We start from the raw sequence: 26,409 nt of genomic DNA, 5'->3' as shown, positions 1-26,409 counted from the left end.
GCGGTTCGTAATTGCCCCTGTTCGAGTGCGCTCTATATTTAGCGTACGACCGATGGTTCCGTTCACCTCCTAATGCGTATCCATGCATGAGTCGATGGCTTCATGATCAGACCAGATGCACTTAATGTGATAATGAGCAGATGCACATAAAATGAGATTATTTTAAACAAGATTATTGTACAACGTTTAATCGAGCAACGGATTTTTAACCTGTCAGTTATCTTCACGGTACCGTGAAATCGGTATCTGTTCCAAAATTTGTGCGATGCGGTCACGATCGAAAACCACAAGCTTTGAACGGCGCCGCGGCCGCGCACGATGGTGGGACGCAGGCAGCAGTGGTGGCAACAATAGTGCGCCGGCGACAGTGCGCCCGGCACGCTCGCGCGAATATGCTGTGCCCCGCGCGGTGCTCCTGCTTCCTGTGTCGCGAGCTGCAGTCCTGCCGCGCCGCCGACGCCCGCAAGCCGCCCAACAAGATGTGCGACAACTTCATCCTGAAGAAAGCGGAGGCGTGGGAGCCGATGAAGTTCATTCGCGGAGCCGCGAGGCTGTCGGTCCGACACTGGCAGAATAGGGAGCCGGCTACCCCGGTCAAGACCAGGCTCGCCGCCCACAAGTCCACCAGCTGCGAACAGCTATACCCACATCCCTCAGAAGAAGAGGGAATGTTCGGGATGAGAAGGGCTCCGAGTACGGATCGCGTCAAACCCCAATCCGAGCACAAAAGTGTATTCAAGTTGCTTGGAAACTCGCGTCACAAAAAAGTAAACAGCAGTGATGCATCTGAATCTAAAGTGCGACGCAGTGTCCTAAATTTCAGGAAGAATGACCAGCCTAACTCTAAAAATATTCACGAGAAGTATGTTCCTCTCCCGCAGGCGTCTCTAGTGGAACACATCTACAGTGAGCCAAGGCCCTGGACCTCCCAGTTTGACGACTGTTGCCGGCCTCCAGTATACCAAAGTGTTGAGAAAATAAAGGAAGATAAAGGATCGATTGCTGAGAGGAAAATGTATAGTAGTCGACCGGCGTGCTACGAGGAGTTAGCACTAAGGCTTTCACAGGAAAATATGAAAAAACCAAGCCTTCCTCTTACTGAGGGTGGTTTGGCTAATAAAATAACACAGAATAATAATAAAGTGGTGATATATTTTGGAGATTCTATCATCCGAAAACACGGTGAGCAAAGGATCACAGTAGAAAAAAATATTAATGAAGAAACACCCCACAAGGAGGAAGTCATTTATGCAAATCGTCTCTTAGATGAGACCGGGAATTTAGGGCTCAGCAGGGAAGTGGATAAAGGAGGAACGCAGCTCGTCTCCGAAGTCGAAGTGCCGGAAGCGATTTATTCAGAGATTAAATCGGGTGAAAACAGGGATCCGTCGGAAATGGTGACCATCAACGACGCGACGTACAAGAAAGATGCGTTCGAGACTATGAGTTCGGACGGATTCCTGATAGTCGAGTTTGAGGGTAATTTCGAGAGGGCCCGGCAGTTAGTGGACATGGTGCACGGAGGGACTGACCATCATGAGGCTACAGTGCTGGACGAAGACGAAAACTGTGACTGGAGCTTCATCCAAGATTGGCGTAAACGGTAAGTTAGCTGTTTTATTGTTCGACCCGGATTTGGAAGGTTACAATATACTAACCTCGCGTGTTACGGTGTACGGAACAGTTAGTAGTGGAGAACGGTTAATTTCTCATTCGGGAAGCGCGCGCGCATACGAGATAACGTTTACGATCTTTTGTGTAAAGATAAAGGTAAACTCAGCTGTTAAGTCATTAGCTTAGCGTTCCGGTTTCCAGGCTTTAAACGGTTTGTAATATATGTAACACCTTAACTTACCTTTTTTTTATACCACAACGGCGGCAAATAAGCGTGCAGCCTGCCTGATGTTAAGCAGACACCGTAGCCTATGGGCGCAATAAAAATAATAGGATCAACACAATAAAAGTTAATTTTAAAGTGATACTAGAAAAAAAACTATTAGGTTAGGTTAGTTAACATTAAGTAGGTAGCTAAAAGTGATAGTAGTAGAGAGAGATGTAATCTAAGTACTATTTTAATTTTAGCTGTAACTATCTGATTCTTCCATCTGCGTTTAGATTGTACCCGTCTTTAACTAGATCGTCCATTTTGGCTAATCTAGTATAATTATACGAGTAAATAATTCAATTGTCCTGTCACGGTCGCCAGATGTAGGAAATTACATTGAATATAGCCCGAGAAAAGAAAACAACGACTGAACGTATCGCCATTTATTTACAGAGTGACATATTAAAAACATAAAAAAATACAAATTTAAATATCTGTCATTAAAACATATAAGGAGTTCGCAACACGTCCCATCCCATTAGTACTAACAATTTTATTACTATAGACAAAGTCATTTCATTTGCGTAAATAACTCATGCGTGTTAAGGCTTGAACATTAGTAGCTGCAATGGGAACTATAAGACAGTTATTCTTGGCCTTTCTTCGCAGCGTCTGCGGGAAGCAACCATTAATTGCATAGCAATTCTTTTGATAACAATCGACGGTCGATGAACTCGTGCGAGCTTCTGCTTTTTTACATACCAATCGTCCTCTCCACTATAAATTACACAACTTTCAACCTTATTTTATAAAGCTTTCGTGCCTCAAGTTCAACACTAAAGATCCTGCTAAAATATTGAGATATTCTTTTGTTCTGTCAATCTGTTACATGATTTCCTGACGCTGCTTTGTCGATACTTAGCTTCCTTGAGAGCGTCGTTTTATAATGAACAACTTTACTTGGGTTTTCTTGTCTTAACATTTCTTACGGAGTCACCGTCTAATTCATTATCAACACTTTCTTGTTTAATTAATGCTGTTACGAATTAATTATCTTGCTCGTAGGGAGTTCAGATTGCATTCTCTAATTAGTAGATTTGTAAGCGCGATTCTATTTTTTTTTTACATTTATACTCAATGTGAACGATTTGATGTTTGGCCAATGCGTTTTTGGCCATCGTTTTTGTACAAAAAAAATCAGATAGGTACCTATTTAAGAGACAAACCTGCCGAAAAGTGTCTGATTCATACATTTAAGCTGATTAGATTTCGATATTTTTATATAATCACTTCGGAGAATTAAATTAAGGCTCAATAATATATTTCTTTTGCTTATAGAAATGGTAAAAGGATTAGAGACTTTATTTTGTACTACACAGACTTAAATTTAAACTAATAAAAGGTGTTGAGTCTACGAAATACATATATACTTACCTTAAAACGTAGTTTTCATCATAGTCGAATCTGTGTAGTGAGCCTACTCTACCACTAAATATCCGGTCTTTAAAATCTTTCAGATTTGCCCACCAACAGATTTAATTAAAAACAACATAACATAATAGCGGCAACAACATAGGTTGTGTAACTACAATTATTTGATTATTATCGGCGATAAAATCACACATCTAACACTCGTACAAAGTCTTTAAAACACCTTCTAAGTAACAAAATGTTTTTTTATTAATGATAATATTATTAGTAATGTAATATGTACATTTACTGCAGTGGCCGGGGTGAAGAAGGCCTTGCGGCTAGCTATCTTAGACGGCTGAGCGAGCGGTAGCGAACGGTACCTACACTCAAAAGACACCCTGAGGAGCTCCCGCGAAAACCGAAATTCTCAAATTGCGGGATCTTTCTCTTTTACTCCAATGAAGGCGTAATTAGAGTGAAAGAGAAAAACGCCCGCAATTTGCGAACTTCGATTTTCGCGGTTATAGCACTGGCCCTCTGCTTTGATGGAAATTATCACACATGTAAGGTGGGTCAAACTAATCAAGATCAAAAGGCCGTGAAGGACTACCAAGGACAAGCGGAAGTATTGCTAAACTTAATTTTGCACGCTCCTGTCTACGAATAAGGTTAAAATTTGGGTAAACATTTTTTACGCGGTGCTCTACACATTATGTTCATGCATGGGTGACAATTATTACACGCCACGTTAGTTTGTTCACCAAGACTGGCGCGTGTAGGTACTAACAGCATCACTTAAAAGGGGGCTAATACAAAATTGTAGTTTTTATATTGAATTGTTACACGTTTCTACAAAGGCAGATGCCATGAAGAAACTAGACTTGGTAATAGGTATATATCTGGTACTTAGTTGTCGTTGCTAAAAATAATTCTATCGACATCGCTCCTGCTCCTTTGAAAATAAAATTCAACTTTTGGCGGTAGGGCCTCTAGTTAGTTTCAACTTCGACTCGCCGTTCATTTAGCGACTGGATTAGCACCCACGCATTTTTCAATTACAAACTTTGGTTACTGTCTGATCGAGTTAGTTTTGCGGTTTGCTCGTTTGTTTTGACTTTTGTTGTGTCATGAGTAGAGTCAGCAGCTATAGTTGCTAAGCGGGCGAGGTGTTCATAATTACCTTGACGCGCTCTTTACAATAAAGTCGTGTCAAGATCATTTTGGACACTTCGCCCACTTAGCAACTATTGCTGCTGACTCTACTCATGACACAACAAAAGTCAAAACAAACGAGCAAACCGCAAGCCTAACTCGATCAGACAGTAACCAACGTTTGTAATTGACCTACAATAATTATAAATTCTCATATTGCTATTTGTCCATGTTAAATTGTCTTTCACCTGTTAGTGTTTGATCCTTTCGCATTTTCTCAAAGGTTAGCTGGAAGATATCCCTTTTAGGGATAAGTTCGCCTTTGTACATAACATTCTTATTTTTGTTTTGATTTGTCCGTTTTATGTAAACCTGTTTATCTGCAATAAAGTGACATACATACATACATAATTATACCTCTCACAAAACGAAGTAGTTATTATTTTTTTTGCCTCTCACGTCGAATGATGGTCCCTAATCCCTATGATAGTTCATTTTTATATGGAGTAGCTGTCTAGTAAAACTTTTATAGACATTTCTTGGAAGTTAATAATTTACTTTTGAAATGTAACATTTAGGTAATAATTTTTAAGAAAAAAAACCGACTTCTATGCGGCCCGGTGAAAGATTATTGTAGATGGTGCGCTATGTAGAAAAGAAGGTAAAACCACCCACTTTTCTAGTAGCATTTCGTTTCTGTAAGGCTCGCAGTTCTAACCTAATCTAACCCACTTTTGTTCAGTTCTGTGAGGATAGCAGTTCTAACCTAACCTAACCCACTTAACAGCGCATATGCGGTGCGGTGTACGGGGGTTTGAGCGGGAGGGGTTTGGCCTCATCATACTTTATACCTACATTTTATGGTAGGTAATCATAGTGGTTTAAGTATTTAGTTTAGGTATCATAGTGGTTTTCCGGGTCAAGGTCCGGGTCTGTGTCCGAGTCCGGGTCCGAGTCCGGGTCTAGTCCAGGTCCGAGTCCGAGTCCAGGTCCGGGTCCGGGTCCGAACCGGATCCGGATACGAGTCCGGATCTGGATCCGAGTCCGGGTCCCAGTCCAAGTCAAAGTCGTAATTCGAAATCACCAAACGTGTACTATGCGTCGTTGAAGAGTTCTGTTCTGATCATCATCAGCAGTTCCAGTTCATCAAATGCGACAGTTTTAAATGTTAATGCTTTATTTTATGATGGAAATACAGAAAATTCTATACTTACGTGTGCCTTTAAGATTTGAGGAGTTCCCTCGATTCCTCGTGGATCCCATCATCAGAACTCGAGCTTGACAAAATTGTGGCTTAAAAACTTAACTTGCTTAACAAACATAACGAAGAGGACAAATCGCCAAACGTGAACTATAGGTCGTTGAAGAGTTCTGTTCTGATCATCATCAGCAGTTCCACTTCATCAAATGCGACAGTTTTTAATAAAAATGCTTGATTTTCTGATGAAAATACAAAAATCTCTATGCGCACGCCTTTAAGATTTGAAGAGTTCCATCGATTCCTCATGGATCCCATCATCAGAACTCGAGCTTGACAAAAATGTGGCTTAAAAACTTAACTTGCTTAACAAACATAACGAAGAGGACAAATCGCCAAACGTGAACTATGCGTCGTTGAAGAGTTCCATTCTGATCATCATCAGCAGTTCCACTTCATCAAATGTCACGTTTTTGAATGTATATGCTTGATTTGTTGATAAAAACACAAAAATCACTATATGTATGCCTTTAAGATTTGAGGAGTTCCCTCGATTCCTCATGAATCCCATCATCAGAACTGGGTTTTGACAAAAACGGGACCAATCTGTATGCATATACATACAATCAAAAAAAGAATTTTCAAAATCGGTCCAGTAATGACGGAGATATGGAGTAACAAACATAAAAAAAAAATAAAAAAAAAACAACCGAATTGATAACCTCCTTCTTTGAGATTTGGAAGTCGGTTAATAAAACAGGGTAAAAATACATTCGTTCAATTATTTTTAAATTAAGCCCAACGTGTGTTTAATACTAGGCGTATTGTAACGTTTCGGTACCTAAGGTATACTTTATTCTATCAATATTTATATGTATTTATTTATCTTTCAAAAATAATTTCAATGGTTGGGCACCCTACAGGCAATCATTTGTTACATTTGATTTGTATGAGCCTTATTGATTAAAATTACAAAATACGTTGTACAAATCCTTCTGCTAAACAAAGCTTACTTGAAACTCGCTATAAAATTAGCATTTAACACCCACCTAAGCCGTTTTGAAAGACAATTTTAACAAATTCAATAGACAATACAATTTGGCAACGCCTTTGTGGAATTAGACACAACCTCTCCGTGATGAAACAGAGGGTTATTTGGACTATATAACAACTATCAACTTAAGCGAGTAAAATAACTAACTGCAACTTCGTCGGTGTAGAATTCGTACTTCCAAATTCCAACTCCATTTTCACCCGGGGATAATTTCCGTAATAAAAACCATCCTACGTCCTTCCCAGGGACTCAAACTATCTCCATACAACCATTTCAACAAGTAAAGTATGCCCTGGCCTCAGCGTAAACGGGCCTACTGATTATCAGTCCGCCGGACGATATCAGTCTGTCAGTTGTTCGGAACTGTCAACTGTTTGTTCTAACTGACAGGCTGATGTCGTCCGGCAGACTGATAATCAGTGGGCCCCTTAGGTAAACATTCGGTGTTCAGTGTTATGGTTTATGGTACTTAGGATAGGATCCTATACTAGATTCATGTCAGCGACAACAGTTCAATTTCCTCAATTTGTCAAACAGATCTGTCATTTTGGTACAAAACTGCTACAAAAACAAGGTGCCTGGGCACTGACTTAATATAAAAGAAATAGACACACAAAGCAGAACAAAAACGTCAAGAAATGTGGATCCCAATGACGTTTCGCACCATTTGCATTGATGATAAAAACGCTTACGTAAATTTTGAGCCAAGATAAATGTTTCGTACAGAAAAGAGCTTAATGTCGTAAGCATTAAGTGTCAAATTTGCAAACATAAGTACCAACACTGTTAAAAAATTTAGTCCGATGGCACTAAACGTAACGTATTTACGTCAAACAACGTCAAACGAGAATAATGAACGAATGGAGTCACTTTGGTACACTTTAATATGTATTACTGTACAGAAAAACCAATTGAAGTAATAAATAAAACAAATTTAATTTAATCGAGAGCTCAAATAAAATTAATTCGTGGTTCAAATTCAAACAAATTAAATTTTTAATTCGTAAGTATACGTCTTTAAATACTAATTTCCTTGAAATAAATTCTACTTATTAAATAACTGTGTATTTAAGATCTACATTTACTCATAGCACGGGTGCACGTCCCCGTGCATTTAGATACTGATTGGATTTTTTTTATAAAGTCTACCTATACTTTATAAAAAAAATCCTGTGGTTGTCACTGTGTTCCGACAGGTTTAGCATTTACAGTTAGTCGATATAAGCCCTTATTGGTGGTGTATATGTCGGAAACAGAGAAATGGGCCGAACACACAAGTGCCGTTTTGCCTTGTTTAAAACTGCATCACCCCTATCTCTTGCTATAATTAAATAGCAGTCCACTTTGCACGTCGCTTAGGTTTTCTTGGAAATCTTGAATTTAAACATAATATTATTTCTTATGAATTCCATATAAAAATATAAAAAAATATTGACCTCACATCGACTCATTAGAGTTTTGTTCCTTGACATCCCTTCTTTGGTACTAACAAATTAATTTATTCAAAACCATAAAATTACCACCAGATTACATAAATTATGTAATGCTATCCAAAGAACTAACCGAAAGAAATACATTCCATCCTTTTTCCTTGTTTTATCATTGTTATTTTTACATATTTTAATGGCACATTTCGTAATTGTTGACAACTTCACATTTGAGCGTTTCAAACAAGACTAAACGAAAAAGTAATGCATGATCTGTTTTGACATCACTTTTGTGGGGCCATTTTTGGCGGCTGATTGGGTATCCAGTTCTTTATACTATATCAATGTGCCTGGGTAAATAGGTCAATCGCGTCATTTTATAAAACCACGCTGATGACGCTGAGCTGTGTTGTTAAACGCTTGATGATTTGCTCATCCACCTCAAATACGTAACTGCGAACTTATTAGGGCACATTTACACGATTTACGTTGACCCACCAGTTAGTCAAGTATCAGTGTTTTACGGTGGACCTATTTTGGCTACTTATTATCTAATGTACCTATTACACACTATTTTCTAAAGGTGGCTGGCACCTGGCGGTCTAGCATGAGTTGCGTTCTCGCGTGCGACTCCATACATCTAGCGCGACTTCAAGTATGGACTCGCGCGCGCGAGAACGCAAGTCATGCTAGACCGTCTGCTAAGACTTCAAAAATGTTTACAGTAGTAGTGGGGATAATCCGCGCCTGGCCCTACATTAATTAGTTTCAAGCTGTTCTTATTGTTAAAAAAGTTTTTTTATTATTTTAATTATTTAATTAACATAAATATACATAAGTATTACGCAGCTGAATAAATTATTTCTCACTATACACCCGCTCGTAAAGACTATCTTTATTCTTCAAATAGGTATACCTACTGATGAGAAATTGCATTTTAGCCTCAAGAGTGGCAAATCAATTTTGAGTTGTTTGCTCGTTTTTTGACTTTGAATGATTTGTAATATTTTCCTCGAGTTGGTGCGCTGAAAATGTTCGTGTCTCACTTCGTGCCTAGAAACACTCGCAACGTTCAAGATTCCACTTTTCAAACCACTTAATAGCTACGCTTGTGGTTCAATTTTGGAATGTTTCGCTTGCTCAAGTATTATTTTTGTCAGTAGCACAGGGGGTTAAAGAGTAACTTTGCCCCCTATGAAAAACTAATAACTGTTATTAGTTTAATCGAAAAAGTCTCAGAAGTTTCGATGATTCATGATTACTCCACACACACTCCACATATACGACACAAACATACCTGCATAACTATTCTGCTAAAAATATTATTATAAACGTACTCCCGTACCTACTTATTAATAGTTTGTCCTGTTTGTACGCCAACAGTGAACACACCCTTACTTACCTCAAGCCAAGTGTAGCCTTAACAAGAGTTGACACTTGACGTTTACGTTAGCGACTGCGTAAACTAGATCGTAGCCCATCAAGCTCGCATTGATCTATTGGTCTGATAGAGAGGGAATGCGATCAAGTTCACGCAACCGCTAACGTAACTGTTAAATGCCAACTCGTGGTAGCCGTGCTGAACACTGTATTAGCGGCACCGCAAACCATTTGCATTTACTTTGAACTCGTCAAGTAAATATATAGCCAACCATTACATTAAGTACGTTATGGACGTCAGATATAAGATCAAAACTTGATTTTAATATGAAAATAACTTGCGTTTTTAGGGTTCCGTACCCAAAGGGTAAAAACGGGACCCTATTACTAAGACTCCGCTGTCCGTCCGTCCGTCCATCCATCCGTCCGTCCGTCCGTCCGTCCATCCATCCGTCCGTCCGTCCGTCTGTCCAGCCATCCGTCCGTCCGTCCGTCCGTCCGTCTGTCACCAGGCTGTATCTTACGAACCGTGATAGCTAGACAGTTGAAATTTTCACAGATGATGTATTTCTGTTGCCGCTATAACAACAAATAGGTACTAAAAACAGAATAAAATAAAGATTTAAGTGGGGCTCCCATACAACAAACGTGATTTTTGACCGAAGTTAAGCAACGTCGGGCGGGGTCAGTACTTGGATGGGTGACCGTTTTTTTGCTTGTTTTGCTCTATTTTTTGTTGATGGTGCGGAACCCTCCGTGCGCGAGTCCTACTCGCACTTGGCCGGTTTTTTTTTACATTAACGTGTAAACCGCGAATTATTCAACATTCCCAGTTTGTAAATTCTCCTTAATGTAATTGTATTCGAGCAGATTAACGGCTTATTCTTGTAGTATTAAGAGCGATATTGGGTTGAGCTTGCAGAGCTTTCTCCGGACGTGTGATTAGTTATGTCATGTTTACTTCCTTTGTTTAAGAGTCACACGAACCTTGCCGCCGCCGCCATACAATCGAAGTTACGCTCCATTATTAAAAAAAAATACGAAAAAAGTCCATCGATGCTTTGGTTAATATAACAATACATTACGTCAATATCCAGAGTGGAAAATGGGGACTATGTTTGTATGGAGAAACGGTCGTCCACAATTTTCTTAAGAATCGGCGCCTTTAGCGTAGGTAGCTACCTAAGTTCAGGTTGTTTAATTTGAACTTAGGTACAGTCGCCATTAGATATATCGGAGCGGCCGAGGCGCTCTAAAATATCTGAACACGCACTCTTAAGCCTTGACAATAGAGGCGTGTTCAGACATTTGTGAGCACCTTGGCCGCTCCGATATATCTGATGGCGACTGTACCTATGCCAGAGGAAGAGTATGATTAGTAATAAATTAACTGTTAGCAAGGCATGGCTACTCGTAAATTAGTCCCGCTCCGGTAGCCTTTGCCTCACGTTCGCTTTGGCCACGCAGTGGGACGCTTACTTTACGAAATGCCCTAAAACTAGCCGATGTCCTAAAACATAAGACTTTTTCATTGCGCACGCAGAACTACCGTTACGATTCTTAAGGTTTTTAGCTTATTTACTACATACTTACTGTGGTTTGTTCCATGACAGACATTGGCAGTTACTAAACTAGGACAAGCTATTTATAAGGACAACGAATGACAAAGGCAAAGCTTTCGTTGATGTCGTATGTATGTAGGTAAATGAATCACGGAAATGATACATCTAGAATTAAGAGCCAACTGCCCAGTACCCAGTAAGCTAAAAACTTAAAGAGTTTGTGTGTATTTCGTTCCCACCAATCAGAGTACGCTATCATCAAGGTCGTATCAAAACCATAACAAATTGTTAATCTTAATGGCCTCATGTAGTGCTGGTGCATTCGGTATCTTAAGTGGGTTAATGTAGCTGTGTGTCCACAGACCGTCGAGCGGCGGGCGGCCCGACGAGTGGTGTGGCGTGGCGGGCGCGCGCGCGCTGCGTGTGCGCGTGTGCGCGGCGGCCGACGCGCCCGCGCCCGCGCACGCGCGCCGTCTGTCGCCGCCGCCGCCCGCGCGCCGCGCTTCCACCCCGCCGCCGGTGGATCCCGACACCAAGGGTGAGTGATTAATGCCTTCCCGGGAGTTATCGTGACAGACCAGGGCTGATAATAGTCCTGGAAATTTTAAACAACGTCTTCTTTCTAGTCCTGTATCAACTTTAGTCTAGTAAACTTGTCAGTAGATAAGGCGCAAAATTCAAAATTTGCACTGAATTTCGACCCTTCCCTCCATAATTAAATTACCTACTAAATGAAAATGAATGAAGAGAATAAAATACCACAATAATCAAATTTCAAAAACAACAAATGAACTCGTTGTTTATTGCAGCCCTGACCAGCCACAAAGAGCCGGCAAACGGCGCCGTGGCGCTGAAGACCGTGAGCGGCGTGTCGCCGCTGACGGCGGCGTCGGCGCCGGTACGCGGCGCGCCGCCGCAGACAAGCTACGCGCTCGAGCGGCGGCCACGCCACGACCACCACCATCGCCCGCCCGACGCGCAACCTGCTCAGGTCAGTTCAAGTCACAGATCTAGAACCCTTACACTCAAAGATAATTGAAGTGTGCAAAAGGGAAGCCCATCACGTAATACTAATAGCTATATGAAGATTTCATGAGTGCGAAAGAGACATGTACCTAAGTAGTGCAACTCTGCTGCAACGTCGGATATTAAAGTAAAACCAATGATATTTTTGAAGCACCCTATATGGGCTTTAAACCTAAATCCAAATTAGAAATTTTTGGAAACTTTTCATGGTACAAGTCTATGGAGGTTTGCGAAATCTACAACTCTCAGAGCCGCTAGTGAATACTGAAGTTACGTAAACTGATTGCAGGTATTTACCGAAATGGTCTTACGAAAGCAAAGGCCACCCAAAACAAACAAGTATCTAATTTGAACACGACCGCAAGCGTTACAGGTTACAGCTCATAGTTACTGTGTTTATGGTCAGGCCAGTCATGACAGCAACTCAACAAGCCTTGTGTTCCTAATGGTAGAGCGGACGCGTATTGTGGAATGTTCAAGGAATGTTCCGTCCGAGTGGAGTGAGTCTGTGTGGAAAGAGAAGAGTCGTGGAATATTAGGGATCCTATGCATTCTATGACACTTCTCTTTCCGCACAGACTTTTTATACGAGTATACTTACATAGGCTTAAAATTCTTTTAGCATCTACATACATAAAGCGCGGTTCGGCCCGCTCCGGTTGACGTAAATGTGGGTACGTTATACTGGTTTACCCGAGCGATAAACTCGGCAGGCGATTGAAACAAGTAAATGACAGAGGCAAAACCGCATGTTATACGTTACTGCGGTTTAGCTATACTGTAACATTATTGGTAGAAAACGCACTTAAACGTTGCGTTGTTTAAAAATAGTAAGTATACCAGCGAAAATAAAAAGTAAAATTGAGTTATAAACCAGTCTCCATAAGTAAAACACGAACCTGCCGCCAAAATGCCGCCCATCAAATGAAGTTATAACTTACTGCTTAACGAAGTTAGTATAATTAATTAGGTAACTACATGGTACATGGTGGTAGGTTAGGTTGTTACTGCATGGCAATAAAAGTGTTTAACAACATTCCAATAGAAATAAGAGAAAACCAACAACCACTATTCTCTAGAAAATTACACGAATGGCTTATGAACAAACAATTTTACTCCCTAAAAGAATATAATTTGGAATGTAAAGGTTTGTAGTAGCACGTTTTTAATAATTTAATGACTACATATTATGTTATTTATTAATTTGCTGTTTTATAGTTATATAGCTAAATTAATTTAGTTGTAGTTTTAGATTTAAGAAATATTGCGTGCTGGACCTCGGTAGATTGTGATGGAGTTTTTGTATAACTACTGTACTAACACCTTTTGTACTCACTTTCATGCAATAAAAAATTATGAATTATGAACTACCTATTTCGACGGGATTACTACATAAGTGCGACCACAAGTGTGCGATGCTGTCGCACTCCCGTAGTAAACCCTATTTCGACTATATCATTAAACAATTCCAATTTTCTTATTATTTCTAGCTTACCAATACAAATTGGAGATTGTAGAATTTGCATACCTATTAAAAATCAAAACTAATTGTGGGTATGCAAAATTTACATGCCTTTTTGCCGTTATCTTAATTTATTTTGATTCATCCAATTGTTCATCCTGATTCTAATTAAACAGCGTAATTATTACAACAATTATTTACTCACGTAACAGGGAAAGTGTTGCAAGCAAAAACTACCATTGTCTTTACCCGACTCCCACGATCTCTTGATAGGGAAAAGCGTAATCGGTGGGAAACATTAAAAGTTAAGCTGAAAGCGAAAGTGAGCGACAATGGGCGTATCTTTAAGTTTGTGGACGAGTTTCGTAATATGACTAACTAATGTAGAATCATTTGTGTTGATTTATGTGTGGTTTTGGCTCATTGGTCAGAAACAAACCGTAATTGATCAATTATAACCTTTCTATTTTATATTACTACTTTCATGAACACTTGCAACGCAACTTTAGAGGGCCTTACCGTGAACCTTTTCATTCGTTCTTTCGTCTATTTGCCCTTTTTCATTTGAATGTGCATTTGTGATTAGAGACAGAGAGATAGCGAAATTTCGTTTTCGAAGTGTCCGATAGGCCCATATAGGGTCCTCACATAAATTTCCATATGCTTTGATTTTGGGTGAAACTTCACAAGGAAACTTCTTTTTCAGAATGGGGTCCGCGACTGCAACAGCAGTTCCGATGAGAACAGGTCTTCGGGGCACGCGTCAATGTCAGACAGCGGCGGCGCGGGGGACGCGGGGCGGGAGGAGCCCCGGCGGAGCCGCCAGCAGCCGCACGTGCGGGGAAAGCACAGGCCGCACAACAAGGTGTGTTCACTGATAGAAGGGTTTATGACAGCTGGAACCAAGTACTAGGACTTAGGTAGTAGAGTCCGTGGGAAACTGCCAAATCCTACACCGGAACAGGTGACGCAACAGAATTAAAACTGTTATGTCGCTAAAATGATCTTTAGCTTTTAAGATTTTTTGTGGCATCCATCAGAGAAGAGTTTTTATGCTTTATCTGCAATAAGGACCTTTCTATCAGAATTTCTGTTGAAATATCAGATGAAAACGTCCTTATCACACTTAAAGCATTTGAGATGGAAAGCCTATCTGAAAATAAATGATGATTTTAATTTGATTAGGGGGGCGGAAGGAAATTGAGGCAACAGCACTGGGCGTTATGACTTTAGCGTTTATAAATTTACCACGACAGATTTTCTTATCCCACTCCGTGTTTCTATCCGTATACATTATGTCTTTCACACGCTTTAGCTAATCTCAGTTTACTTTCATGCACTCCTCATCATTATCGTTCATGAATCCTCTAAAATTAACAATACTTTATCAGTAAGTCTTTCTTGACCACACGACCCGATTGTTTCAAGACTAATGCTGCTGAAAACCTTAGTTGCAGTCACCGTGGCCGGGAGGCGGGGGGCTCGAGGACATCAGGTCGGCCATCAAGCAGCTGACGCTGCGCTCCAGAGATAGCAGCAGCACGGCTACCAGCGGCGCCTCCAGTGGAAATGGGGCTCAAGGTATGGGGGCTCATATATCACCCAGATGCGGATCCGCCGCTATGGTGATAGCAATGTCCCGCTCGTGGCGCTCGCACACTGGAGGGAACGTGACGACCGCGAACACGAACATTCGGGAAGCGGTTGGCTTAACTAAAATGCCCGCACGCTAAAAACCGACTCGTTGAAGTGGGTGGAAGAAGGGGTTGAGCGAGGGTATAGGGATTCGTAGAACCTGGTAAGTAATTGATTGTAGGAGCCCCTTGATGGAACTTCGATTTTCCGCTGTGAGGGTCACAAGATAACTTAACTACTTATAGCTGGTCAAGCAAATCTTGACAGTAAAAAAGGCGCGAAATTTAAATTTTCTATGGGACGATATCCCTTCGCGCCTACATTTTTCAAATTTGCCGCCTTTTTCTACTGACAAGATCTGCTTATCACTATATTAACGTAAACCTAATGGAAATAGTTAATTAGGGGTTCTGAGCTTGACGTTTCTGTTTTTTTTTTTACACCGGCGCCTAAAATGTGTGAGTTAGGCTATTTGTGGCTACCTATTTATTCACTGTTGTTGAATTTCATACCTTTCTATTTTTCACGAAAGCCTTAAATTAATTTCAGAGACCGGCAGCGCAGCAGAAGCCCGCCGCCGCCGGGCGCCGCTCGTGCGACAGCCATCTTTGGACACCGTGTGCACCAACGTCACCAGCGCCGACGAGTTCGTGTGGGTGGATTCACATAACAGGTGATTCTCTTACGCCCTTACCATACGGTCGGCAACCAGGCTTCCGAACACTCCGACCGTGTAGTAGGTGGCAGGAGGTTGGCAACCTAATTGTATTAAACCTTACTACCAAGGTCAGGTTGACTTTAGCCAGCCAGGAAGCTTGCTTGATGCTACCATGTAGCTGATGTAGCACACGTTTAACTTCACGAGGAATTCGCGTTTTCGTTAGCTAGTCTTCCAAATACACGCAAGGTATATATATTATTATGTCCTCTACGTTTTTTAAAAGACGCAAGAAATCGGAACCTAAGACTGAGATGAAATTTTAGATCCTTCGAAATAAAAATGTTCCTACCACACCAAAAACGGACGAGAAAGTTGCGTTTTATCCACAAGAGCGGGAAAGTTGTTTGATGCAAAAACCTGTCTTCTGACCCAGATTAGTTGAGCTGCGCTGTGTACCGTGGACGGCGAGCGAGATGAGCCGCGCGCTGCAGAGCGGCCGCTGCAAGGAGTTGGCCCCGAGGCTCGCTCCCGACGCGCCGCCGAGACTCGCCTACCTGCTGCAGAGGTACGTCGTCTAGTAATACCGAGACCACGGGGTGGACACGCCATCGTACCGAAATCTTTTGAGTGCCTATATAGATATGTACTCACATGTCTGTATACGCGTCAATGTGTTTGTGTGCGAGTTCCATAAGAGCCGTATGTTGAAATTATTTAGCGTAATAATGGCAACGTTGTAGAAAAGGTTGTTATATTGACTGAAATTGACACGCATTAAATTACGAGTATACTTGGCACAATACCTATGAGATAGGTACAGTCAGGATCAGAAGTTGCTAAGCGGGCGAGGTGTCCAAAATGATCTTGACGCGACTTTATTGTTAAGAGAATAAGAGTGGGTCAAGGTAATTTTGAACACTTCGCCCGCTTAGCAACTTCTGCTGCTGACTGTACTTATTGTGCTGAGACAGTCAGCAGGAGTGTAGAGGACGAGTTAGTCAGGCAGGTACAATTCTAACGCCAATTGCACTTTTGTTGTTTCTAGAGCCTTAGTCCGAATATCGCGGGAAGCCCAACGACTGTCGCAGAACTTCGGCTTCTGCTCCAAGCACGAAGTCGCCGGGGCCTTCAGGATTGTACTCAGCACGTCGCTCGCTGATACTTGCATCAAGGTAATCATCATAATCGCTCTACTCTTGAATACAGGGTCCGCAGGTAATGGTCAAATCATAGGTAAATTGATCATTGATCAAAGCAAAGGGCATTGATTGTACAAAGAAAGTGTACCTAAGGAAATATCATGTCTAATATGACAGCTGAAATAGATGATCTGTAGCAGCTGTACTGTATCATATTTTTTGATCGCTGGACTGTTAAACGTTACCGATTGATCAGAATTATTACATAGTCTACATAGACATACCACAGCGTTATCTTCATTAAGTAGTTGTCAAATTCGAAATTCGGAGCACGAATTTATTTGTTTTAGACTTGACTCAGAACAAACGCTAAAATAATGACTTATTAATTATTCCACTAACTTCTCTGTCTGCCTTCTTGTGTTTGCTTTTTAGCAATAAGACCGCCTGTTATCTGCCTCTATATTTAGTCCATTGTGTATTTTTGAAACTTTTTTTGAGGTCAATAATGAGTATTTTATCTATCTATCTTGGTCCAGGGTTGTCAACGCGCAGCCACGATGTACGCGACATCGGGCAGCGCGGCGCGGCGGCTCGGCTCGGCGGCGCGCGCGCGCACCAGCCTGGCCCCGGGCCGCTTCCAGCGCTGGATGTTGGACGTGCGCGTAGCCTCCTTCGTACACGAGTAAGTCTTCTCTTCTTATTTAAAATGAGAATTCGGATGCCTGGAGACTAAAGAGTCTCCAGGCCTCAGAATTTGTTTGAAATTTTGGTCCAAAAAAAAATCAATTCACATGCAATATATTCTTCCATACGCTTCGTCATCTTAGCTTAAAACAACAGTAATCGGTAAAAGCCTCATCAAGATCTCAAGGTACGTAACCGTAAACAAAAACCAAATGGTCGCGAACAAGCTTCGTCAAAATACTTCCATACTATCAAGTTATCAACCCCCACCCTGCTGCCCTGCGGGCTCAGCACGGTTCCATTTTTTATCCACTATCACTAAGCCCGTCTCTTTCGCACTTACATACTTGTTAGAACGTGACAGGCATGGTGATAAATGATAAAAATGCGACCGTGCTACTAGGGCTGCACTCTAATTCTAATTCTAAAGTCATAAAATACATTCGTATTAAAATGTTTTAGATACGCGGCGATCTACCTCTGCGCTGGTATGGAAACGCTCTTAGAAGAGATCACCCTGTCCGCGGGCGGCGGCACCGGGCCGGTGACGCCGGCGGCGGTGGACCACGCCGTCGCCAACTGCGCGGACCTGTGGGGCCTGCTGCAGCCCTACAGCCACCTGAATGCCGGCCGCGTCGCCTCAGGTAACTGGAGATCGTTCTGGAACAATACCAACACCGATAAACAACCCTCAGCAATGTGAATAAGAACGTTAGGTGAACGTTGCACTCCTAGGTATCACCAGCACTCTACATAGTCTAGAAATAAGTCGATCAGCTTTGTTATAGGCTGATGAGCAATCGTTAAATGTATAGGAGTTCACACCGCCGAGTCATATTAACTGTAAGTTTGTACATACAACGATAGGATGTGAAAGGCCACCTCTTTAAAAACCACGTTGGTGGCACCCCTGGCAATCAAGCATAATACCTACATGAGCAGACCCTTTAAAAACCAGTACACTTCTTTGTTTTTTGAAGAAACTGCCACTGTAATCAATCGATAAAAACTTGGCAGGAAATTCATTTCACAGCTGAGGCATTTGCGGAAAGAAACGTGCGTTTCTGACATTTCACTTTAAATGCTTTTGTGTTTACAGGAGCACTGTCTATTTCTCGCTGGGAGTCCATGAGCTCGATGGGTTCGGGCTCATCGTCTGGCCCCTGCCGCCCAGAGCACAGGCAGTTGGGACTCAGCCACGATTCGGGCATCACCACTAATGGTTCTGGTACGTCATCTTAACACTTAGAGCAGGTTGCACCAAACCGCTGGTTATGGGAACGTAAATAATATTATATATGACGGTTCTCTCCGAGATAACAGCAGACGGCGTCTATTAGACGCTAGTCAGGCATCTCTTTCATTTTAATTTTTCAGTTGTTTTTTGTAACTCTAACGTTATCTTACTGGTAAGCAGTGGCGGCGCGTCCATAAAAGCCCATTCCCACCGGCTTGCCTGTTTTTGGACGTTTCAGCAGAGTTGTAAAGGAAATATGTACCTAATATATGTAAGCCAAATTAGCCCCGGCTTGCCTATGGATATGTTTGACGCGCTGCCACTGCTGGTAAGTAAGATATTATGTAGGTAACTCCAGGAAAAATAAACTTGCCATTGGACCATAATTCGTTATCGTGAAGTAAACATACACGTATCATTTAATATGGTTCCAAAGAAGCCCTATCGCTAAAGCTGCCACTATGTTCGCAGGCGGTTCAGGCACCTCCGCCGGATCCAACGGCAGCACTGGATCAGGCGCGTCGGTGCTGCTGACTACCTGCGCGGGCTCCGCCGCCGAGCTACGCGCCGTGCTGCGCCGCGTCGCGCCACGTCACGCGCCGCTGTCGCCCGCGGCCGAGCGCGCGCTCTACTACTTCATGCGCTGCTCGCAGGTACTGTACCGTCAGCACACTGCTGCCCATATGAGCCGAGCTGTGTGCCGTGCTACCATTGTCTCCTACTTTAACATCGGCATCAATTCCTGGCCCTGACCACGTACCACCAGTGGCAGGCTAGCCATTGTAGGGACGTCCATTGAAAGTCAATGAATGAGTGGTCCTATCACTAAACTACCACCATTACTAGAGGTTCCGGGGCAAACTACCGAATCCGACACGAGGCCGGACGATTCAACGGAGCCACGCCGTTTGGTCGCCTAAAATAGTGTTTAGTTTTTAAATTTGTAAAATTCATATACCTATGTTCTTATATACCTATGTAAGGGTAAGGGTACCCCACATCTAGCGTCTTTCGAGCGTCGGCGTCTCGTCGGCGTCTACAACTCTATGGCCCTGCTTGACGCAACGTCGACGCAACTGCGCAGCGACGTAATTTTCCATAGCGCTGACCGACGCCGACGCCCGAAAGACGCCCGATGTGGGGTGGCCCTAAGGTATTAATTGTAATATGGACGTTGTTGCCTATTTTTTTTAATAAATTAATAAATTACGGCGTGCGTAAGAAAATCATGCCTATCTTGAAATAATTCGTCTTACAATCTGTGGTGATTGTGACTGTTACAGTTGGAACACAATTCGAACGCAGCATCAACGGCCAGTTGTGCTACCGGGCTGTGGGGCGAGCGCGGCGCCGGCGCCCTGCCTCCGCTCGGCGAATGGGTCCGGGTTATCAGGTGTGTTTCTTAGCGGCACTTGCACCATTCCACTAGCCGGGGTTAACCGGTTAAACCTGGAGTTACCACGGTTACCAGTACAATTTGTGGCTGGTCGTATACCTATTGCCTAATATTAACCTAAATTGTTCATTACAAAACCCGCAAACTAGAAAGAAATACCTTGAATACTAAGATCCCCTTCAGTCGCGTATTTCGTACATGATTCCAATGGATAGTGTAACAATTACAACTTGAAGCTTTTGCCACTTGTGGTCTCGTTAAATATATAACCCACTATAAATTTTTTGCTATTTAGATTAATAACTTACGTAAAATAACCATCACAAGTTGAAACTAACCCAAATATGTGAACTTTTGGCATTAGAATAACAGTGACATTGACAGCGTGACGTTCGGTCATATTGAAGTCTGAACTCCTAGTACAGCGTTAATACAAACAGTCCAAAAACTCCTAAGATTTTAAACTTCCCGCTATGTTTTGAGTATGTTTGCTACTGGTGAACATAGAATACTTCCACACGGGAGTGTTTTTCGGAAAGAGACTAAAAGTATCCCAAAGTAAAATAATGCTTGCAGGTTCGTGCGTGTAGAGGGGCCATAAAGCGTTCCTTTTTATTACAATTTAGTCTACTCAAACTGACTACCCGATTATTGCCTGTGAATGTGTGCGTAGACGTCATTGAGAATATCTCCGTCTTTCTCTAAGACGCAAGCGTGAAAGGGATAGATCTTGGTAGCATCGAACTTTACGACTTTTGACCTCTTCCTCGGTTATGGTAGCCTGGTACTTTTGGTAAACATTTGTCTTAATAAATCACTGGTCGTCGGTTGCATATCGCTAATAGGTACGGGGCAAATAACCTCTTCCTCAGTCATGGTATCCTGGTACTTTCTGATTAATGTTTGTCCCAGTATGTCGCCAGTATGTCGCCATTATGTCGCCGTTATGTCGCCGTTATGTCGCCATTGTGTCGCCGTTGTGTCGCCATTGTGTCGCCGTTATGTCGCCATTGTGTCGCCAGTATGTCGCCATTATGTCGCCAGTATGTCGCCGTTATGTCGCCATTATGTCGCCGTTATGTCGCCGTTATGTCGCCATTGTGTCGCCGTTGTGTCGCCATTGTGTCGCCGTTATGTCGCCATTGTGTCGCCAGTATGTCGCCATTATGTTGCCGTTGTGTCGCCGTTATGTCGCCATTATGTCGCCGTTATGTCGCCATTATGTCGCCAGTATGTCGCCATTGTGTCGCCAGTATGTCGCCATTGTGTCGCCATTATGTCGCCGTTGTGTCGCCGTTATGTCGCCATTATGTCGCCAGTATGTCGCCATTATGTCGCCGTTATGTCGCCATTGTGTCGCCATTATGTCGCCATTATGTCGCCAGTATGTCGCCATTATGTCGCCATTATGTCGCCAGTATGTCGCCGTTATGTCGCCAGTATGTCGCCGTTATGTCGCCATTGTGTCGCCGTTATGTCGCCATTATGTCGCCAGTATGTCGCCAGTCGCCATTATGTCGCCAGTATGTCGCCAGTCGCCATTATGTCGCCAGTATGTCGCCGTTATGTCGCCAGTATGTCGCCATTGTGTCGCCAGTATGTCGCCGTTATGTCGCCAGTATGTCGCCAGTATGTCGCCATTATGTCGCCATTGTGTCGCCAGTATGTCGCCATTGTGTCGCCATTATGTCGCCAGTCGCCATTATGTCGCCAGTATGTCGCCATTGTGTCGCCATTGTGTCGCCAGTATGTCGCCATTGTGTCGCCATTATGTCGCCGTTGTGTCGCCGTTATGTCGCCGTTATGTCGCCATTATGTCGCCAGTATGTCGCCATTATGTCGCCGTTATGTCGCCATTGTGTCGCCGTTATGTCGCCATTGTGTCGCCATTGTGTCGCCATTATGTCGCCATTATGTCGCCAGTATGTCGCCATTATGTCGCCAGTATGTCGCCGTTATGTCGCCAGTATGTCGCCGTTATGTCGCCATTGTGTCGCCGTTATGTCGCCATTATGTCGCCAGTCGCCATTATGTCGCCAGTATGTCGCCAGTCGCCATTATGTCGCCAGTATGTCGCCGTTATGTCGCCAGTATGTCGCCATTGTGTCGCCAGTATGTCGCCAGTATGTCGCCATTATGTCGCCATTATGTCGCCGTTATGTCGCCATTATGTCGCCAGTATGTCGCCGTTATGTCGCCAGTATGTCGCCATTATGTCGCCAGTATGTCGCCAGTAAAAGAGTATAAAAGGCAGGAGCGGACCGCCGGTATTCATTCATTCTTCAACCATCGGCTAGCAGTGACTCTGGTTCTCGGGCGTTTAAATATTCGGTGAGCAAAGTTCCTCTACTACTGTTACTATGTTTGTTTTTGCCGGGAATTATCCTGGTGAATTTAAACGTGGAAATGGTGTCTGTGTTTGGTTTTACGGGGACAATATCGTCGTAAAGCTGATCTTAGACTTTTGTGGAGATTCTTTGTTACCGTGTACGGGATTTAAATATAGTGAAGTTTCCTACGCAGTGATTTTCTAAGTGCCGCCACGTTATGCAGGGACAATATCGTTGCATAGCAGGGACTTGGAAAGCGTGTCTGTGTTTAGTTTTACGGGGACAATATCGTCGTAAAACTGAACTCAGGCTATTGCGGGGATTCTTTGCTGCTGTGTGTTGTTATAGTGAAGTTTTCTACACTGTGTTTTCTAAGTGCCGTCACGTTATGCAGGGACAATATCGTTGCATAACAGGGGCTTGGAAAGCGTGTCTGTGTTTGGTTTTGTGGGGACAATATCGTCATAAAACTGAACTTAGATAGCGGTGTTTAAGGGAATTTCACTTCTGTGTTTAGTTAGTTTGATTTTGTGAGTAGTTTGGTTCGTAAAAATTGAACCTAGTTATTTTTAGTGTTTTACTATGGGGTCTTTTGCTATATAGTTTAAAACCAGATCATTGTTTGGACTGACTGTTTGTCCGACTGGACCGCTCACCCCTTGCGGTGTTAAATGTGAGCTGTCTAGGAGTCTTTTTGCTCCAAGATGAGGGTTATCTTGGCACCTTCTCTTTACCAACATAGAAGGTGAAAAACGTCTCCCTCCTTAGCTCTCCAATGTCCAGCTGTTAGATGAATAATGGGGATGTGCCGTGCGCATCATCCGGAGTAATCTGGGCCCATTTGAAATCTACAGTATTTGGAGGCTTCGTATATTAAATATATTTATTTATACCACTTATATACATAATAGGGCCCTGTCTTACCCATGTTGCCACCCTGCCTTTGTGCAACCCGCCATGGGGGGAGACAAGTCCACGAGCTGTTAGGTTGCATTCTCGGAATCGCTCGCCGAACTCTTACAGCTTCTTAGTAGGGATACACTTGCGTATATTCCAAAGTACCAGGTCGATGGTAAGTACGAACTGTGCTTTGGTTATACTAGAGTAGGGACAAGGGTAGGTTTAGGGTAAAATCACACACTAATTATTCGGAATTTAGGGTTCGTTTTAGTCTTGGTCTGTAAAACTGATATATTTCTTCTTTTTAAGGGACTTCAACTACGGTTTCACTATACTAAAATTGTGCGTTAATAGGTAAAGGGTTTCAACTGCTAAAATCTTCCAATATTTTCATTTATTTGGGAAAAATAATTAATGTAAAATCTTATCTCCATTTTTATTTATGAAATTCTGGTTTTCTGGTGTAAAGACGAGGTACTGAGTATTACAATCATGTTTCTAAGGTATTTACACAATTAAATCTTAAATATCAAGTTGGGATTAGGAACACAGTCTATTCGGAGATAGAAAATCGACGTCTAGCTGTTTTAGGGAACCTTTGGCAGGCAAGAGTAATCCAAAGGATAATTTGAGTGAAATAATGCTCATCTTGATATTTCAGTCTCGTAAAATATAATATATTTTTAACAAATAAACTTAGTACTTCGTTTATACTTCTAAAATACTAGAAATACAGTTTATATTTTAGTTCTGGGGAATGGAAATGGGATTCGCATCCCTAGTTTTTGAAATAAAAAAGAATAGTAATTTTGATGACTGATGGATACTTTGACACTTCTTTCCATAGCCATCTAGGTACGCATAGGTTCCGAAGTGTTGGTCATAGCCCGTCTGGCTAAAAGGTAGGGTAGGAGTTCCAATTGACCTTGCTGATTGGACTAGGAGCCCCCAATCCTGCATCGAGCGTATGGGTAGCATATTTCGTATAGAAGCTGATAGTTAATAATATTAACTTGAAATGCTAGATGTAAATGGGCTTACCCCAGGAGTGCTACTCATATGTTATCCCGGAGGCTTAATAGATTGTAGCAGGCTTTTACCAACCCCATTTTTAAACTCATTTTATCAAATATATTTCTTTTATATTGGTATTATCATATATGCTGCATTTACCTAAATAATATCATTTGAAGTAAAATATAACGCCATTGGCATTACACTAATAAAATCTATTGACTTTAGGTACTAAATTCTAGTATTTTAATAAATTTTTCTAGTAAGTTATTCGTTAACATCATAATAAACGTGCTTCCAATTTCATAATATATTTATCCTAAAGTCCAGGTAATTGTATATTAAATCAGAGTCCAAAATATAGCTGATATTCATTAAAGAACTTAGGGTACCGCGGTTCACTTCGAGGGGTCCTAACGCTAGACTAGACGATCACGACTAAATCACATGGCCATATTCTAGGGGTAGGTCTAAAGAGGGTGTTTATATCATGGTTAGTTAAGTAAGTAAGTAAGTTGGTAGTGGGAGGTTACAAATTGAACACTGGGTTAACGGTTTAACCGCTTAACCCCGATTTAGAGGGATGGTGCAAGTTGGCCTTATACTTTATAGTACCTAGTATAGTATAGTAAAACCTCAACAATTCAAATTAGGAATACTTAAGTAGATAAAATCTCATTATCATGAAATAAGCTGTTACCTGCAAAGCCCAGAATCTCCATTAAAGCCAAATCTAGAGCCGGTAATCTTTACCACTAGAAGTGTTACTTACTTTAAACGTCAAACTTCAATGAAATTATGATCTATAAATAACAATTGCACAGTCTACATATTAGTATTTACATTCTATCAAAATCGTTGCAGAGTTATCTTGGTCTAACTCCATAATCCGAAATGAACTTGATAATATTCCCAGAGCGCATGCGGCGCTACGGCCCCCGCCAGCCGTGCCAGACGCCGACGACGTGCTGCAGGCCGCCCGGCTGCTGCTGCCGCACGCCGACTGTCCACCCAGACCCGTTACGTAAGTACCCATGGTGCATGCAGACTACGGCCCCCACCTGCGGTGCCTGACGCTCACTGCCCAGACCTGTCACGTAAGTAACATGTCAGGCATGTCAACGCTTACGCACTAAACAAATTTTTGTACTATTCTTTCTCAGATTGGAAGAAGCAATAGAACCAGCGTGGTCCCGCTGCACGCGCGCCACGGACGAGCTGTCCCGCGCCGCGCTAGGACTCGCGCAGCGTGCGCTTCTGAGCGGCCGGCCCGACCTGCTCGGCAGCGTGAAGTCGCTGCTGCCGCAAGCGGGGCTCGACGCTACCGACGCTGCGGGGCTAACAGTGCTCATGAAAGCGGCGCTCGCTGGGGACGATCAGATTGTAGCCGTAAGTTTTCTTGATAATATTCCGGGCGGCCCGCCTTGCTAGGTGGCATAAGACGCTGCTGCCACAAGCAGAGCTCGACGTTACCGATGCCTTGCCGCTCTCGATGCTTACATGGAAGATCGTGGTGGTCTGTTTCCTTTTTAGAGAGCATAAAATAGCCAATTAGGTAAGTAAGTTTCGAACGCTAAAATGTCCTAATTGGTTAGGAAAAAGATACAATCACTAAAGCGGTCGTCCACTATATATCTGCTATTGTCAAATAATTTTCCACTTTTGTAGATGCTGTTGGAGTCGGGTGCGGACCCGAACATCGAGACGCCGGGTGTGGCGGCGCCGCACGCGTCACTCCTGTCCCCGCGCTCCCCGCACGGGGCCGCCACCCCCTCCCCCGCCGGCAACCAGTCGCCTGCTTACACCCCTCCTACTGCTGGTTTGTGTGCCTTTGATAGTGTCACATCTTTTATGTCACACCTGTATACCTGACGATGCAACCGGCATCGGCAGCTAGTCGGCAGCTTGCTT

General features: G+C 42.7%; 1 protein-coding gene across 1 annotated transcript in view; it reads left to right on the top strand.

Annotated features, from left to right (window-relative positions):
• Positions 1–250: 250 nt before the first annotated feature.
• Positions 251–26,409, top strand: part of LOC134662411 (ankyrin repeat and BTB/POZ domain-containing protein 2) — a 33,764-nt gene continuing 7,605 nt past the window's right edge. The window contains exons 1-16 of the mRNA XM_063518625.1: positions 251–1,603; positions 11,374–11,549; positions 11,821–12,002; positions 14,206–14,364; positions 14,951–15,080; positions 15,684–15,807; positions 16,229–16,360; positions 16,841–16,967; positions 17,474–17,619; positions 18,084–18,265; positions 18,721–18,849; positions 19,330–19,511; positions 20,142–20,251; positions 25,415–25,522; positions 25,662–25,887; positions 26,167–26,317. Coding sequence (XP_063374695.1) covers positions 393–1,603; positions 11,374–11,549; positions 11,821–12,002; positions 14,206–14,364; positions 14,951–15,080; positions 15,684–15,807; positions 16,229–16,360; positions 16,841–16,967; positions 17,474–17,619; positions 18,084–18,265; positions 18,721–18,849; positions 19,330–19,511; positions 20,142–20,251; positions 25,415–25,522; positions 25,662–25,887; positions 26,167–26,317 — 3,475 coding nt within the window. The 5' untranslated portion in view covers positions 251–392. The remainder of the gene's footprint in view (positions 1,604–11,373; positions 11,550–11,820; positions 12,003–14,205; positions 14,365–14,950; positions 15,081–15,683; positions 15,808–16,228; positions 16,361–16,840; positions 16,968–17,473; positions 17,620–18,083; positions 18,266–18,720; positions 18,850–19,329; positions 19,512–20,141; positions 20,252–25,414; positions 25,523–25,661; positions 25,888–26,166; positions 26,318–26,409) is intronic.

This window comes from Cydia amplana, chromosome 3, assembly GCF_948474715.1.
Source record: "Cydia amplana chromosome 3, ilCydAmpl1.1, whole genome shotgun sequence".
Lineage (NCBI taxonomy): Eukaryota > Metazoa > Arthropoda > Insecta > Lepidoptera > Tortricidae > Cydia > Cydia amplana.
This window is presented reverse-complemented; position numbering and strand designations above follow the sequence as displayed.